The 18,732-nt window shown below is 35.6% G+C and overlaps 1 protein-coding gene across 5 annotated transcripts in view; it reads right to left on the bottom strand.

Moving 5' to 3' along the window:
- Positions 1–18,732, bottom strand: part of BAZ1A (bromodomain adjacent to zinc finger domain 1A) — a 52,914-nt gene that overhangs the window by 30,106 nt on the left and 4,076 nt on the right. For 3 of the 5 annotated variants that reach the window (XM_081332144.1, XM_081332143.1, XM_081332145.1), the window contains 9 exons: positions 15,502–15,780; positions 13,211–13,354; positions 11,452–11,553; positions 10,197–10,284; positions 7,927–8,058; positions 6,082–6,181; positions 3,116–3,270; positions 2,382–2,477; positions 87–225 (listed from right to left, as the gene is read on the bottom strand). In XM_081332144.1, the coding sequence (XP_081188270.1) occupies positions 87–225; positions 2,382–2,477; positions 3,116–3,270; positions 6,082–6,181; positions 7,927–8,058; positions 10,197–10,284; positions 11,452–11,553; positions 13,211–13,354; positions 15,502–15,780 (1,235 nt within the window). The remainder of the gene's footprint in view (positions 1–86; positions 226–2,381; positions 2,478–3,115; positions 3,271–6,081; positions 6,182–7,926; positions 8,059–10,196; positions 10,285–11,451; positions 11,554–13,210; positions 13,355–15,501; positions 15,781–18,732) is intronic. The other 2 variants (XM_081332146.1, XM_081332147.1) reach the window with 2 other exon arrangements.

The raw sequence follows: 18,732 nt of genomic DNA, 5'->3' as shown, positions 1-18,732 counted from the left end.
TTTATAATGTGTTTATCAATGGCTAGATATCAGAAACATAGTATACACCTTAATTCAAAACAAAATCCAAGGGGAAAAAAACTTGCCTAAAGTCACCCCATCAGGAAATTCATCTTGAAGATCAAATAGTTCCCCAAATGCATGGAGGAACTCCAAAACCATTACAGCATCACCAAAAATCTCAGGAGGTAGCCTGGTTTTCACTGGAGTTGGAACTGGAAGTTCCTGTGATACAAATAAAATGTCAGCTTTTTGACAATGCCAGACTGGAAGAGGACATCACAAACTGTCAAGAACACACGACTTCTTATTTATTAGGCTTTTGTGTCAGGAACTTTACAGAATTGATACTTTACAATATGGCGCTGCATTATAACACAGATTAGAATTCAAACACAATGATAATATATTGATCTGCATCTAGAACCTCTACCACAAGAATAACTTCAATGGGCTCTGTTGCTAGGCTAAGTTTTGCAAAGCATGTCAAAGTCCATAGACCAGAAGTAAAAGATCACTTTTATTTCTTATTTATCTTTTTATTTTATTGGTGGATTATAAAAGCAATATTCTAACTTGACTCAAAAAATAAGTCAAGAACAAGAACTGTCTGATACTCTTTTCTTCACCAGTAGAGAGCACTATGACACTATGAAGTTGCTTCTTTCAGCTGTTTCAAAACAGTAAGGCCTGTCAGACAGCTTAGACATTGAGTAAAGTGTCAGTTTCACAACTTCATTTAAATATTTTTTCAGAGCTTCTTTTTGGAAGGAGAAATTACAACATTTTAGCAACTGATGAATAGATATGGGGGAGACTCAAGACTTCAATGGAAATTAAAGAAGAACATATAGGAGACATCAGTGCTGATGGATTGGGAAGTACTAGTTGGGGAAAGTGAATATAAAGAGCAGGTGGATTATTAAAAAAAAGGAACAGAGAAAGGGCCCAAAAGCAGAAAAGTGGTAGAGATATTGAGGAAGAAAATAGAAAACTCTACAATTTAATGCAGAGATAGGAAAGCAGCAAGAGGACAGAACGTACTGGGGGAAACATAAAGGAGCAGATACAATGATATAAAACACGATATAAAACAGCAGGCAAATAAAGGGAAAAGTCTACCATCTACAATTCCACTGTTGCATGCGTATACTATTCCTTATCGCCAAGAATCCTAACACTTTTCTGCACTCAGAGATATTCTTCCCCCCACACAGAGTTTTTGCTTGTAAGATAGAAGTACTATGTATTGTCTTTCCTGGTCAAAAAGCACTTCTGCTTGCAAGGTACCATATTGGATGTATGGAACTACATGTGATCCTTGTTTAATGACCGCTTGTTCAGCAACTGTTCAAACTAACAATAATGCTGAATGAGTTTTACTTATGGCTCATTAATTACTTTGACTGTAGCATTCCCCAGTCGTGTGACTGTCATTTGTGATTATCTTTGCCAGATTCCTACAATCAAACAACAGGTAAACTGGCAGGTGGTCACAAGTGGCTATCACATGATATCTTCACTTAGCAACCACAATTGGAAATGCTGAAAATTCCATTACAAAGTGGTGTGGTCATATGATGTCATGCTTTATGACTGTTGCTTAGCAATGGAAATTCCAGTCCTAATTACCATACTTTTGTAAGGATTACCTGTAAACAAGTTACCTCATCAATACTTATCATCAAAACTTAGTGTAATTTCAACTCTCCCCTTACTTCTGCAAGGGATGAGTTCAGACCATAGATAAAAATTACCCTGGAAAAAAAAATAACATAAAAGGGCGTTTTTTTTGCCTTTGGTCCTAGCTACCACTCCTTACTTTAATTCTGTTCACCATGCAGCAAAGAAGGAATGCAGATTTTAACAGAAAAAAATTCTGCCCATTTCATGACTAGAATGAAGAGATGGGTGTATTTTCAAAACATATACTATGACCATGTGATTTCTGGCATGATATATTTGACATGCCAGGTCCAAGCTTACTGATTTGGCAGGTTTGAAATTAAACACACAGTTAGCATAGGCCACAGGTCTGCAACCCGCGGCTCTGGAGCCGCATGCGGCTCTTTCAGCCGTCTTCTGTGGCTCCCAGTCCTCTGCCATGTGCAGTCAAAAAAAAAGTGGGACTAAAAAAGTTCTACCAATCAATTCAAATAGGCAGGGTAGGTGCTTATCTCGCCTTGGCTCCACTCTTCAGTCAAACACTGTTCTGCACTTGCACGCATGTACACGCATGCGCACACATTTTTTGCGGCTCCCAGTTTTTCCTTTTGTGAGGGAACCGGTTCCAAGTGGCTCTTTCACTGTTTCAGATTGCTGACCCCTGGCATAGGCTAATACATGTTACAGAAAGTTATCAGCTTCCCATTTTACATTACCTTAAGATCATCACATTCCATGTCTTCTCTGCGCTTACTCCATTGTTTTAGGTGTTCCAGATATTTCTTTTTTTCCTCACGTAGTTTCTCTCTTTCCTTTAATTACATAGAAATTTGATCAGGAAATGGTTTCTTCACTTCACTTCCTCACTATTTTCATTTTAATTATTAAACTCAAAATTAATATAAAAGATAAGAACAATAGTCTTTACATCTCAAATATTTAGGGTACTATTAAATGTACTGCATGTTGTACCATAATTTTTTTTTAATAGAATGTTGTTTTGTTTTGATGAAGTCTCCAAGAACTTCAATACTGTATGAATAAGGCACATTTCTTCCACTCTTAATGTAGGAATTAACAATTAAAAACTACAAATGAAACTGTTCTTATACAAATTTTAACTGCCACAAAGTAAATCTTGTTTCTGATAGAAGTACAGTATAATCTATTTGTTACCTAGTACATATAGAACTACAAATGTAACTAAAAATTAGCAAAATTAAATAATATCAGCAGTTTAGGACATGTTATAATCTTTCAGGGAAGAATCTTCCCAAAATGTTTGCTATTTAGATGTGAAGTAGCTTGCAAAAGCCTTTTACTTCACAATGTTATTTGTTCTTTCTCCAAGATGCCAAGTTTTAACAATTCCAATGAGAAAATACCAAATAAAGCTACAAACGTGATTGACACTGCCACTTCAAATCTAGGGTTAATAAAAATGTCATGCCTTTTCTTTTTCTATTTTCAGTCGCTCTTTCTCTTCTTTTTTCTTTAATCTTTCTTCCTCCACAAGCTTCTTTAGTTCTTCTTTTCTTTTTTCTTTGTCTTGTTTCTCTTTTCTCTTGAATTTCACAGCATTTGCTTTCTCCCTTTTTAATTTTTCTATTTCAAAATATATACCGGTGAATTGGAATTAGAGCTACATTTTATAGATACATTTAATTTAATTTAATTTAATAATTTAATTTCTATACCGCCCTTCTCCCGAAGGACTCAGGGCGGTGAACAGGGCAATACACAATAAAAATCAAATACAAAAATTAAAAAACCATTAAAAAACCATTAAACATCATGCCCATAAAATCAATACATATTAAGTTAAAAACTAATTTTAAAAACCCAACCCCATCCCATCAGACCCCATCCCATCAGACATCAAGATAAGGTACTGAACAAAAAGTATTTTATCATTTTTTAATCAACAAATTGAGCATTAAATTAATTCAAAATAAATAATAAAAGATTTGTCAAGCTCCCAATCAAGTTCTCACAAGTTCAGCAAAGGAAATTTTCTTGCAATGTGAAAAAGGTTAGGTTAGGTTAAAGAATAATGGAAACTGTATCTTTGTCCTCCTTTTATTAGTGAATATACAGTATTAAATAAGTACATTTTTATTAATGAGTACATTTCCAATTCTGCTTTACAGCTCCATCATAGCATACATGAGTTCTTCCTGAGAGCAATTATAGCAAAAAATGCTGGATGTTTAACCTAAAGTTACTCGTCCCAGCTTCTGCCAACCTAGCAGTTTGAAAGCACATAAAAATGCAAGTAGAAAAATAGGGACCACTACGGTGAGAAGGTAACAGCGTTCCGTGCGCCTTTGGTCATGCCGGCCACATGACCACGGAGACATCCTTGGACAAGCGCTGGCTCTTCGGCTTTGAAACGGAGATGAGCACCGGCCCCTAGAGTCGGAAACGACTAGCACGCATGTATATGCTCCCAGCAGAGATACCCAAAGCATGAAGATCAACTCACTAAAAGCAGCGGGCACCTATATTGGGCAGCAATAATATAGGAAGATGCTAGAGGCAGAACTTCACTTTAGGACAGATAATGGACCATCAAATAAAAAAAAAGGCTTTGAAACTTCCAGTTGCTGTTACTCACATGAAGGAAAAGAAAATCCAAAAATGAAAAACAAAATTACAAGGGAACATGGAATATAAAATGCATAAACATGGGAAGCTCAACAAAATGCAAAATGAATCAACTATGCAATGACATCTTAGGCATCAGCAAATTCCGATAGAATGGAATTGGACACTTTCAGTCAGAAGGCCATACTATTTGCAACTCAGAACATAAGGGACAAAGGAGGAATGGCACTGCTTTCATAATTAGGAAGGTAATAGCAAGAATAGTACTTGGCTACAATGTAATGACTAAATATAATATCAATTAGACTTCAGGAACAACCTTTAACACAGAGGTCCCCAAACCCCGGGCCAAGGCCACGGCCCATTCAGAACTGGGCCGCAGAAGCAGAGGGGAAGCGCACGCATACAGCTCCACTTGCACGTGCAGCGGGTGGATGAGTGCACGCAGCTCCATTTGTGCAAGCAGAAAACGCGCATGCTTGCCCGCCACTCACGAGGAACCATCCCTTCTTCCCCACCCCCGGTCCGCAATGCTGGAAAGGTTGGAGACTGCTGCTTTAACATGACAATTATTCCAAACTTATGCTCCAACAAACTCAGGTAGGAAAAGAAATTGATCAAGTTCAATATGAAATCAACTGAATACTGAAGCAAAATGTGTTGCTTGTAGTTGAAGACAGGAATGGCAAAGTTTGAAATATTTAAAGGAAAATACAGTTAGATTGTATGGCCAGAATATGGAAATGAAGCAGGAAAATGACTTATCAATTTCTGCCAATCCAATCATTTTTTCATTGCTAAAGTCTTACAAAATCAAAAGTGACATGTATATAGCTTATTAAGCTGTAAATCACCCAGAGTCATCCTGGAGTAAGATGGGCGGTATCTAAATTTGATAAATAAATTATAGATGGACATCATCAGATGCATATACATAAATCAAACTATGTTATCGATACAAGGAAGTGGAAGAAATCAGTTATAATAGCGAAGAGGTTGATTGTAGAACAGATCATAAATTTCTCCTATGCAAGTTCAAAGTTAAGCTAAAATGTAAGAAGAAAAACACATTCCATGATATGATCCTAACCATATACCATAATCATTTTGAAGAAGAAAACAGGAATTATTTTGAAGTCCTGAATCTTATTCATTGGGATCCAGAGGAACTATGAAAGATACTTAAGTAACTTGTTAAGGAAGAATATAAAGAGAGATAGCCAAAGATTAAGAAAGAGAAGAAAGAAAACTGGATATCAAAAAAGGCAAGGTCTGAATAAGAAAGTTAAAGCATTTCAGGGAGTTCTTGCAAGAAACAAAAAGTAATATTGCAGTACCTGTAAAGACACTAAAGATGGAAACAGACACAAAAAAACCCAAAAGTATTTTACAAATCTCTGAATTCAGAAGATTTCATTCTTGAACTGCCGAATGCTAAAGAATTGGTTGAAAGTTAAAGAACAGATAGTAATTAATTAAAAGAAGATCAAAGATGGAAGGACTTTACTGAAATTCTGTGCAATAGAGATATCAGCATCCAAGATACTTTCAAAGATATTCCTTGTTTATAAATATCTCTGGTGGGGGAATTAGAGAATTCCAGTTGTTACTAACACGAATTGGAATTCGGAGGTTACAGGAACCTGACTTTGTTTTACAGGTACTCCTTGCTTAATGACCATTTGATCAGTGAAGTTACAACAAATGTTGAACAACCGGACCTACAACTGCTCCTCAAAGTTCCAGCTGTTGAGGTAATGTGATCACATGAACAAACTTCAGGCCTTCCCAATTACTGATTGAACTTACCGCTGGTTCTCGTATGCTCTTTTTCTTTTTCGGGTTTTACCCTTTCTTTTGCTGTGTTGCTTAGATTTCTAGGACTAAAGTGTTCTTCATCTTTGTCCTCCTAGGAGCAAAAACAAACTTCATAAAGTAGAAAAATATTCAAAATCTGAGTATTTCAAGCACTTTACAAGTGAAGACTTGTTCTATTTTTAAACATGAATGAAATGCTTTGCAAAGTCAAAGGGATTTTTTGAGAAATGACAGCAAGATTTGGTTTACCCTCTACGCCCCTTTCCATTTATTTATTTTCCAGCTTTATTTTTACAAATAACTAAAGGCAGCAAATGTATCCAATTTACCTTCCTCCTCCTATTTTCTTCATAGCAACCCTGTGAGGTGAGTTGGGCAGCGAGTGAGTGACTGGCCCAAGGTCATCCAGCTGGCTTTTCATGGCTAAGGTGGGACCAGAACTCACAACCTCCCACTTTCTAACCTAGTGCCTTAACCACTAGACTAAACTGGCTGTATATGAAAGTATGAATACTAATTAGTCCTCCATTTGTTCTCCCTATATCTGGGGAACCCAGGTGCAGTACCTGAACTATCTATAAGCATGCCTCTTCTCAGTTGCAAAGAATAAATGAAAATACAAGTTTAAAATCATATAAAAATAGATGGCATACTTTATTAAAGAATCTCAATCTGAATAATCAAATACAAAAGAATCTCAATCTGAATAATCAAATACAGTTGGATAACCAACAAATCTAAAATATCACATGGATAATATATTCTTAAAAGCTTAAAGTACTATAAGACATTTCATATTCAATTTCTAATCACATATGTCTCTATTAAACCTTTAAAATACTTGGTTAAGACAACTGGAGTCAATAAAGGAAAAAAGTGTACAGATTATCAATACTTTGAGAAAACACTGTAAATCATATGTAGCTGAAATGTCAAATTAAAATATAAAGTGTAAAATTAAATTTTTGATGTGGCACAGTTCCATGTGCAAACGTAGTCTAAAAATGATTTCTAAAGAGAATTGAATCTGCATCAGATTTACTTTTCATATTTAAAAAAGGTTGAAGCTTAGTCCCACAATTTGGTTAGCCATTCTACCACATAGGGGATCAAAGATCTTTTCCAATAAAGAGCATATAAAATCCATGCAGCTGTTAACCCATGCCGTTCCAGTTTATTCTGAATAAAATGTATATAGTTTAGTGAAATTTAATAAAAAATCTCAAAATAAAATGGGACTAGAACTTTCAAATTTTATTTTCCATTATTTTTGAACTTTGCAATGTTGCCACCACAAATGTAAGAAGGATCCAATCTGTCCATTACATTTCCAGCATATCATGGAAAAGGAATTACTCATTTTAGCAATCAAGACTGGAGCAGTGTATCAGCAATAGAACATCTTGTACCAATTGCCTTTTAAGTACAAGTAAAAACCAAGTCAGCAAGGAACTGTACATATGAAATGCATATAAAGTTGGTGGTACTGGACATTCCCTAATCTAATGCACTCCAGCCATGTTTTAACAAAGCCTCTATACTAATCTCTCATGACCATTACGCACAGTGACTGAAGCTGTTAGTTGTAATCAAATATATTTTAAGGGGACCAGGTTGGAAATGGCTGGAATAGAATGAAATTTGTAAAAAAGTTAATAGATATTAGCTATGATATGTATTTATTTCATTACTTTTGATATTTTAATGTAGATTTTAGGATGGCCATATAAATAAATTATACTTCCAGCATCCCTTTATAAGCCCACGAAATGCTGAATGCATTATAGCATGCTTGCTGATAGAGGAATAGTTGCAGGAGGTTATTGTCTGACTTACATGACCATCAGATGTCAGCTTTGAAGATCTTTTTTGTTTACTTGAAGAATTGAACATAAAGATGGGTGGATTATCAGGAAAGAGATAGAAAAAAGTCTGTTCTTCTATCTTGTATTTTGCAATTGATATTGCCTTAGGAAAGAAATGTGAGGAAACAAGAGTCAACAGGTATGTTATGTACAAGTGATAAATCAGTGAGTGTTTTAGGACTAGAAATAAACTTTTTTCCCCTAGTTCACACCATTGGAATGAGATGCCCACATCTAGGGGGTAAAGGAAATAAGAGAGAATCACAGCAATCCTAAAGAATCAAGAACACAAACATTGTTTGGCTATTCCAAATAGTCTTTATTTGTATAGACAAATAAGGTTAAACTAACCTTTCTTCAGAGGTCAAATATCAATTACAGATAGTCTTTGACTTATGACTGGTTATTTAACAACCATTTTAAGTTACAATGGCCACGGAAAGGGTGCTTAATGGCCCATAAAGCACTTCCAGCCATCGTAAAATGTTGTGCTGCTTGTCCCCCATGGTGTCATGACCAATTTTGGGTGCTTGACAACAGGCTTTATGACTGGATGTGGCATTTTGTGGACACATGAGTTGATTTGCCTTTGGTTTCCAGCAAAAAATTTCTATTTGGGGTAATGGATTTGCTTAACGACCATGTGATTCATTTAAGAACTGCATGATTTGGACTTACTATTGTGGGATTTGCTTAACAACCACTGGAAAAACGGACAAACATTGGGTCTGATCACATGGGTGCTTCAACATACAACTGCAATAACTTAGGACTAAAATTCCTATTGTGATAAGCCCCTATTGTGATTGTAAGAAGAGGACTAGCTATATTTGTAACAACAATAACATTTCTTCCCTCTTTTTTATTTTTCTATAGCATTGACCAACAGCTTTTTAAAATGGCATTTATGTACCCAAATATCATATTATAAAAAAACATCAACATATAAAAATCTCAGTTATCTCAGCTCAGAACACAATTCCTATGAGATTTAGTTACATCACAAGATTTTGGTCACTCTTAAAAAGATTGTTATTTTTTGTTTTGGAAGTCAATAGGCATTATCATAATTTAAACTAAACAGAGTCGTTCTTGACTAAATACTACTAAAATGAAAGGCTTGCTTGTCAAATTGATTGATTACCTTTTGAAAGGACAATATATGCCAATGTCTTAAATCTATAAATTATGAAATCCAGTATTTAAAACAAGACATGTCAAACACAAGGCCCACATGGCCCATGATGTGCCCAGATTTGACCCACCCCAGGCGAGGGACCAGCCCCGCTGCCTCAGCCCACCCCAACCTGGCTGGGCGCCCCCGGCACATGCACAAGGACAGCTGTGCCCTGAGTCCTAGGGTGCAGGAGTGATGGAACTCCATGACCCAAGAAGATAGGAGGCCGGGCACAGACCTGCCTGGAGGAGGATTCGGGTGCCCGGTTAGTGTTGATGGTCCACTGGGCTGCCTGGAACCTTGGGCAGCGGAGGGCAAGCACCCAACCCAGCTCTCGAACTCCGAGAGCAGCAGGACCCCACAGCGCAGCACAGCACAGGTGCCCATCGAAATGAATGATATCAAGCTGGCCACATTGAGCTGGCCATGCCCATCCAGTCAGGCCCATCTGGCCCTTTTAGGGCAACCAGAATGCTGATGCAGCCCTCAATGAAACTGGCACCTCTGATTTAGAACATTAAAAACACTAGATATGAAAGGTGCTTATCATTCTTCATCTACCAAAGTAAAATTTATTATGCATTAGCATTTATTATTGCTAACAATCTGTTTTAGTAAAGACACAGAGAAATAATGCTTTATCTCAAAGATAATAAATATATCTAGGCATAACTTCAAGGAAATGTTAAAATCTTTATGAGTGTATTTGATAATCTTAAAAATCTTAAAAGCTTAAAATATCAAATAAACTATCATATAAAAATAAAAATGATTATAATATGTCAAGATTAATGGAAAAAAGTAAATGCATGGAATTAACTAGTTGATAAAGGACAGTCTTCATTGTAAAATTGTAAATAAAGCTATTAACAGCTAAATATTTCCTAACAAACAAATATAATTTTAAGGACAATACAAGATCATTCTTGTACTAAGATTGCCCAGTTTAATATAGGCAAACATATTCAAAACATTGACATTTGTTCAGTTTGCGATAAATTCATTGTAATTATATGAAGCATATATTTTCATTCACTATCTTAAAGTTCAATTGCTATGGTTACCTTAATTTTAATAATGCCATCATGTGATTCACAGTGTTGCTTCAAAAAAAGCTTTAGTCTGTCATAAGAAAAAATATGCCTTCTTCGGCTGTTTAAAAAAAAAACACTGTTAACAGTCTTACCATTACCAATGAAACTGATATACAGAAAGTACAGTTTAAACAACTTCTGACAATTTTAATTTATTAAAAAAATATTAAAAATAAAATAAGCATCCTGGTGATGTTTTTAACAAAAATATATGGAACCTTTGTTCTTTTTTCATTAAAACTACAATCGCAGAATAGCAATATTATCCATGAATTCTATGCCTTTTGCGTCAGTGTATATATTCTAAATTTTAAGGGACTATCACAGAATCACAAGATAGCCGGCCATTGATTATGAAGGGTAGGATGGCCAGTTAAAAAACAATTTCCTGGAACATGCATCTTCCCTAATCTTTTTATGATGATCATTCTCTTTTTTTAGCTCCCTCTTTCTTTCTTTCTCATATACATAAATATATATGTAGGTCATTGTCACTTTTTCTGAGCATACTTCATACTAAAAATCATTGGGGTAGAATCACCTTCCATTTTTATTTTTAAAAATACACATGGGATTATTTTAAGGTCCAGAAAAATTATTTGGAAATATAAAACATGTGAAGAGTGGCAGTCTGCCTTTCAATAATTTTTTTTTAAAACTTAGTATTTGAAACATTAAAGGTTAGTCTGATGAAATGAAGGGATAGTTGGCAGCATCCATGGACACCATGCAGAATACTAAAGATGCACTATGCGAAAAGTCATCATAGAAAGTGAATGAGCAATTTATTTATTGCTATTTCCACACAGGTATTATTTCAAATCAAAATGTTTAGCTCTAAATGTTTAATAATACAGTATGAAAACCATCCCTGCAGCTCTATAAATACATTTTAGAGCTGCAGAGATAGTTTTCATACTGTATTGCTAATCTTTTTGATTTGAAATAATACTTGTGTAGAAAGAGCAATAAATAAATGCTTCTTTCCAATTTGGTACAATCGTTACCAATAGTTTATGGTAGCGTTTTGATTCAGTACAGGAACCAATCAACAGAAGAGAGAAGAATACAAATCTTGTTCTCTTTTTCGGCAAGGTTTCTTTCAAAAGGTAAAAAGAGCTATATAGAGAAAATGGCATCTTTAAAGAGGGTGTGCCTTGTCCTCCTCTCTCATTTCTGCTAGCTGGATTGCAGCCACAGGGTTATTATAACCAGTACAGCTTACCATATTTGTGATGCTTTCACTATAACAGACTCATATAGTTGTTTCTTTAAAGGCTTCACTTTGTACTTGTACAAAAAAGGATCAGTTATGGCTTTTTCATTCCTAAAAATTAAAACCGTTATTGTTTTTTCTTGAAAGAAAAATATTACTATTTACAATGTAAATTATTTTAAATACTTGAGACAAAAAAATCATACAAGCACATTCTCAGTCATATGAAATTAACATTTCAGCAGAGATTCAAATTGAATTGCATGTATTTGATTGTGTTCTGTACAAACATAGCAAACCAAACTATGTCTGTTACAAGTTTGTTCCACAACATGCAAACAGAAACATATAATATAGATTGCCCTTTTGAATGTCAACATTCTCAGCAAAGAACAATAAAGTTTAGAGATTTGAATTTGATATGAATTACACACCAAATACTATTAAAAAAATCAATCAATTCATTAAGTTATCAGTTAGATAATTGCACATCTCCTTCTGGTACACTGGTCGCCCTTCCAGAGGGACATGCACACTTTTCTCATCTCAAGATTCAACTATTGCAATGTATCCTATAGGGGCTGCCCTTGAAGACCAGTCAGAAGCTTCGACTTGCCCAGAATGTAATTACGTTGTAAGTAAGCATTAGGAAGTGGGAGAGTCTGCCTCAGTATACCCACATTATACCCCCTTCACAAGCTACAATGGTTTCCAATACGCTTCCATATACGATCCAAGGTGCTGGTTACCCCCAATAAAGATCTACATGGCACAGGGCCAGAGTACCTCAGGGACTGTCTTTCTGTTTTGGTTTCGGCAAGGCCAGTGCAGGCCCAACAAAGTGGGCATGCCTTAGATCCCTTTCATTCAACAGTAGCATCTATTTGGACCTACAAAGCACAATCTATCTTTTGTAATTAGATTCTGCCCAATATGGCCCCGACCTAGATGGTGTTCTGGATGACCTTCTCCTGAGTCATGAACTAGGGTGGATAGGCTCCCTTGGATGTGTTTTGTATATATTTTTCTATGTTGTTTGGTGGCGTTCCCCCTTTTGTTAATTAGTTACTGTGTATTGCTTTTTAAATCTTGTTTTTGTAATATAGTTAGATGTATTACAAAGCTATCCATAGTCAGTCTACAGTCAGGAAATGCTGAAATCGAATACATAAATTTACAATTTATTTTATATCTACTTTATACTATATATTCCATAAGCTGCTTAGAGTCTAGTTAATTTCAAGTTGTAGATAAGTTGCAGAGATAAATAAAATAGTGACAACTTTAAACATATCATTTTATGAATTATTTTTGATTTTATCAAGTTGAAGCACAGGCTTTGTTAGATAGAAGCTACTAACCTAGACTTAAATTCCTGGATTGAAAGTATGTGTTTGCTGTTCTTAAACTTTTTTTTAACTGACAAAATGGAAAAAGTGATCAAGACAATTCCATATGGACGAGGCTTGATAGGTTTAAAACCACATTGTCTATATATGTGTGGTGTATGTATGTACACATGTACCTTGTGCCTGTATGTTTCAGTTCTTTCCATTTTTGCATTTGGAGGGTTTTTTTTGAAATTTTTAATATATATTATTTTTGTACTATTTCTAAACTTTGAAATACTAATTAAAACATTTTTTAAACATTGTGATATTTATATAGAGTTATATGAAGAATTTTTCTAAAAAATAGTGGTTATTGTAGTTTAGTTGTAACCCTTTTAACTATATTCTTATCTTCTGAATATAAAACAAGTTTTTACCCATTTTGTGCAGAACTGGTATCTAAATCTGAATCATCACTATCGCTAATGATAATGGTAACTCCATCAACACTTTTGGCATGGCCATTGGCCATTCCATTCTGATGTACTGGTGCTTTGATTTCCAAAATTTTACAGTGCAATCTGGAAAAAAAAGCAGAAGAATATTCAATTAAAAGTGGTCTATCTTCTTGCAGGTCAGAGACAATTATTAAATATTTTCCTGTATTAACAAAGTAATGCCTTCTTCAATAAAGATGGTGACAAAGAACATTCACAGGAAGGAAAGGAGGAAGAAAGAAAAAGGGAGGGAGGAAAAGAAAGAGAAGGGAGGGTGGGAGGGAGGGAATGGGAGAGGAAGGAAGGCAGAGAGGGAGGAAAGAAGGAAAAATGGAGGCAGGAAAGGAAGCAAGAGAGGAAAGAAGGGCGAAAGGGAGGAAGAAAGTTTCAATGCTCACTGTCAGCTTCCCAGAAGGAAATTCAATGAGGAAGCCAACAGGAAATCGGAAATTGCTCTTGCTCCCACTGAATATTTTGCCCACGCATGGTCATTCTGTTTCTCTGTTTAAGTAAGGATTTCTGAAAAAGTGACCCAATGAGTCATGGCTTGTCTAGTGAATTTCTAAATGACTTCTGTATCATGGATCATATATCCTGATTATGGAGGATCTGTTATGAATGTTTTAGGAGAAGCTCTGGGGTCATTATTAGGGATTGAATAATAAACTCTGGTTTGATCACCAGGTTAATTATACTGTGTTTATTTCTAATTGCTGAAATATAGACCTTAAGTTCTTGATATAAACCATGGGGGTAGCATACCTGCATTTGCAAATTCTGGTAACAGGAATAATTTGATTAGCATAACCAGAGATAGCTTTAACATAGACAATGTCTCATTAAGAAAAAGAGGGATAAATTAGTCCACAGAGTGAACAAGAGAGTTAAAATCTACTGTATTCTTTGAATTTCCTAACTGTAATAAGGAGAGTGAAAATACAAAGCCAACAGCCTCCATACAGTTAGGAACAGAACACAAAAACATAAAGAACATATTCAGTAGTGCACCACATTAGTCCCTTGGTATATAAGAATGATGAATACCAGAAAATAAACTGGTAGATCCAAGATAATGACCAAATTTATATTTAAATTAATTAAAGAGACTTGGTATTATTTCTAATATATTTATTAAAATTATTATATTTTTAATTAAATAATTATAACAACTTCTGGACAATTTATAGGAACAATAATCAAAAGAGTCACATTTGACATTAAGCAATACAGCTGTAAGGCACAATATCATGTGACCACACCAACTTACAATGGCAGTTATGGCAGTCTCAGTGGCCATCATTAGGGAACTTCCGCACCGTTACAGTATCCCAGGGTCACACAATTACCATCTGTGACTTCCGTCAGTTTCCCCATTGACTTTGCTTGTCAGAAGCAGGCAGTGAAGGTGGCAAATGGTGACTGTATGACCATAAAGGTAAAGGTAAAGGTTCCCCCGCATGTGCGTACTAGTCGTTTCCAACTCTAGGGGCCGGTGCTCATCTCCGTTTCAAAGCCAAAGAGCCAGCCCTTGTCCGAGGACGTCTCCGTGGTCATGTGGCTGGCATGACTAGACGCCAAAGGTGCACGGAACGCTGTTACCTTCTCACCGTAGTGGTCCCTATTTTTCTACTTGCATTTTTACGTGCTTTCAAACTGCTAGGTTGGCAGAAACTGGGACGAGTAACAGGCGCTCACTCTGCTACGCGGCACTTGGGATTCGACCCGCCAAACTGCTGACCTTCTGATTGACAAGCTCAGTGTCCTAACCCACTGAGTCACCGCGTCCCTTTTGTATGACCATAGGATGCTACAATGTTGTAACTGTGAGCTGACCCCTAAGTGCTCAAATTGTAATCACATGATCATGTGGCATTGCAACAGTTGCTACTACAAGGACCTTTATCAGTCCCCCTTATTAAGCACCACTGTAACAATGAATAGTTGGTGAGTGAATGGATGTTCAGCAAGGACTACCTATATAGCCCTACAACTGCAGGTAGTGTAACCGATTTAGATATGTAATTCATTTATTCTATACAGACAGAATATCTGAACAATCAAACTCTTTCCAATGAAACAACAACAACAAAAATGGACATAAAATGTTTGGTGTTTAAAGTCACTTACTAGCAATTTAAGTAACGAAAAGTATTGTTGGCTTCAGCTTTTTTACATATTAAAAACCTCTCTCTATATATATATTCAGAGTGGCACAAATGAAATATGCTTACCTTTCACCATTATTCCTAAGTACTTCAACAAGTTCACCAACAAAATAACGGTTTTTTATATAAGCAAAGATATCATCACAAACTTCATGAAGTCGTGAACGTTGAGTGAGGGTAACTAAGTATAAGACTGGAACAATGAGAGGTTCTGGAAAGTTTTGGATATTTTGTCTGGCTTTCCTTTCCGATTCTAGTGCTTCTTGATAGGTAAGTCCAGATTTGCCTGTGATAGCACAACTCCAGACAAGACTATTACAAAGAATTGTTCTTTCAAAAAATTCACTGCAAAAACAAAACCAGCAAAAATTAAAGATAAAATACAAGTTACTGTTCACCAAGATCTAATTAAAACTCAGTATTTTAAAGTCCTGCTGTCCCACCACCTGAAGTAACAGTGCTAAATAGTAAGTAACCCCAAACTATTGATACACAAAGCCATAACTATAAAAGGCTGTGCAAGCAACTTCCCTGTGAAGTTGTACAATTCAAACAAGATAACGTGCCTAATGCTGAATCATTGAAACTCTCCAGCACCGAATCACTACTTCCTTAAGACATTGCCCAAAAAAGAAAAAAAATTAAAGATTAACAGTTAACAGTTATAAAGTTCTCAAATAGCAAGATAATTTTTCAAGGCAGTAGGAATAGCTTTCTCTTGTAATGTAAGCATTATTTTCTAAATCCATTTGATCAGTTAACTTTAGAGAGCTAACAGCCTATGATGAACAAAGATCAAACAAACTAGTAGTTAACTGTTTCTCCAAATACTCCTTTAATCTCCTGATCAATTGCAACTGAACCTCCACAATCAGATTAGAACATATTCTGCAAACCATCATAGATTATATACTAGCAATATCATCATGGTTAGGTACCTTTGTTTTCAAACTTCTCACAGCAGGTCTCTGAAAGCTTCATGAAACCTCAATCAGGATGTGATTGCAACTGTACATTAACTATCTCAATAGGTTCATTTTTGGATTGTGGCCCTCAGCATCCTCAAAAAACAGAAACCGTGTGCCCCATCTTAAAGAGCATTGTCCAATAAATTTATAACAACTACATGGCAGAAATAATTCTAAGCTAGCTGTAGTCTCAGCCTAAATTCTTAAATCCTCCAAACAATTGTTTTTGAGTACCATGAGATTTTGGGTGACATGCCAGTGTACATCAATGCTTGACAACAACTATTCTCAAAAGCACGCCTGTTCTTGTGCGATTTTCAGAGGTTGCAGAGGTCATATGAGAATGGGATATGCTTCTCATGGTCTCCAGAGTCTCATAAAATCATATGAGAACAGGAAGTGCATTTGCTCAGATTTTGGAGGCTGCAAAGGCTGGGGAAGAGCATTCTTCAAAGCCACTTCAAGAACTGTGCAACTCAAGAGCAACTTTGTGTAGGCTGTAGTGGCCTAACAACAGAAAGGGAACACTGCCTGAAGGTAAGCGGTCTGCAGCAGATCCTGGAGAGCGCTGGAATACAGGGGTCAATTGTTCCATTCCCCAAGACTTGCACACCTTGGGGAATGGCACAAAGTGACAGCAGTAGAACTAGGGCTGAAGTTTAGGCCTGGGCTTCTACTTCAGGTGCAGCCTTGACACTGCCATCAAATACTGCTGTTTAGAGTGGCCTAAATGGGGAGAGGGGAAATAGAGAACCGTTTCTCTTTTGTTCAAGGTGGTGTGTGACATGCCAATACAGTCAAGCTAGGCATTTTCCAAATTTCTGACATGCTGAGCCCAAAAGGTTCACTATCACTGAAACACGACTGAATGGCTAAAATAACAAGAGTGTATTTAACAAGGCCAATACATACTACCTTTTTGCCACAGACTCAGCTTCTATATATCAACTCACCTCTAAGAGACAGCATTAAAGATACATTAAATACTATTCAAGGCAGGGAGTATCCATCTTAGAAATTTTTTATCATGACTGTTATTCACCAATTTGGACATTATTTTTTTATTATTAAGCCTATGTGTTGTTCAACTGGCAACAACTATGGGCAACCCACAACAATTAAAACAAATTACAATAAAACTAATTAAAAGTAATTCAACAACACTTTTATTCTAATATTTTTTCTACCTCCCCAAAAACATTTTTCTTGCTGGCTTCTTCCTTTTATAAATTTACCTTTAAAGGTTCCTCTTCCTTGAAAGCAAATGAGCAAATGAGAATATTTCACATGGGGTGGGGTGAGCGGAGACACAGAGAGGACTGTTATTAAAACTTCTAAAATAAATTAAATGGGATATTGAAATGTTTCCATTTCCCTGATTGGCATAATAGCCCTTAACAATTTTTCAAAAATATTTGATTAGGTGTTGATGATATGGACATTTCAGTGATTTAGAACACTAAAAGATGGAGACCAAATAATACCATGGAATAGTTGGCCAGAAAATGAGCTTATTTTGCCTATAAAGACACACACACACACACACAAATCTACAAACAATTATCAAGAAATATTTGCATTCAATTGAACAGTTAATAATGAAAGCATTGCCTGATTTCAAAAATAGTGTTTTAGAATCACTGTATTTTTATTGATATGTTTGAAATACTTCCTTCAATTTTCATAATTTTACTTTATAATTAATTTGAAATTAATCAAAATTTTAACTCTCTGAACTTCCAATTTTGCCTGAACATGAAATTAGATTCTTATCATATTATGCCTCCTCATTCAACAATTAATCTTGACTCAGTGAATAGCCATATGACATATAGGGCCCACAAAGAGTCTTGTATATTTAGTTCAAATTTTATTTTTATTTATTAAATTGTTTATGCTGCCCAGCATTTTCCCAAGGTTACTAGTTTTACTGTATTTTCCCCACACGTATCTCCATTAGTTAATTCACTCATTTATCTGCAACCTTTTTTTACCAGAAAAAAATAATCAACATAGAAATCACCAGTAAGAAATACAGAAAATATAAGCAAAATTATATTCATAAAGAAATAAACCAGGAGAATTAAAGCAAAAACTCCACAGCAGGTTAAATGCCTCCTAGGAGTGAAACATTTTCACCTAACATTGGAAAGTCGTCAGCTTGGGGGATGGGGGTGGGGAGAAGCCTTCTTAAATTTTTCCCTTCTAACATAATTGTAACATAATTGGCTATTACAATTATGAAAACCTTCCTTCCAAATAAAACTCACAAATTATGATTTGATTTATACAGTATAGGGAATCATCTTATCCTTTCTTATTAAAAGTA

The sequence above is a fragment of the Vipera berus genome, assembly GCF_964194415.1.
Source record: "Vipera berus genome assembly, chromosome: 1".
In the NCBI taxonomy this organism is placed as follows: Eukaryota; Metazoa; Chordata; class Lepidosauria; order Squamata; family Viperidae; genus Vipera; species Vipera berus.
This window is presented reverse-complemented; position numbering and strand designations above follow the sequence as displayed.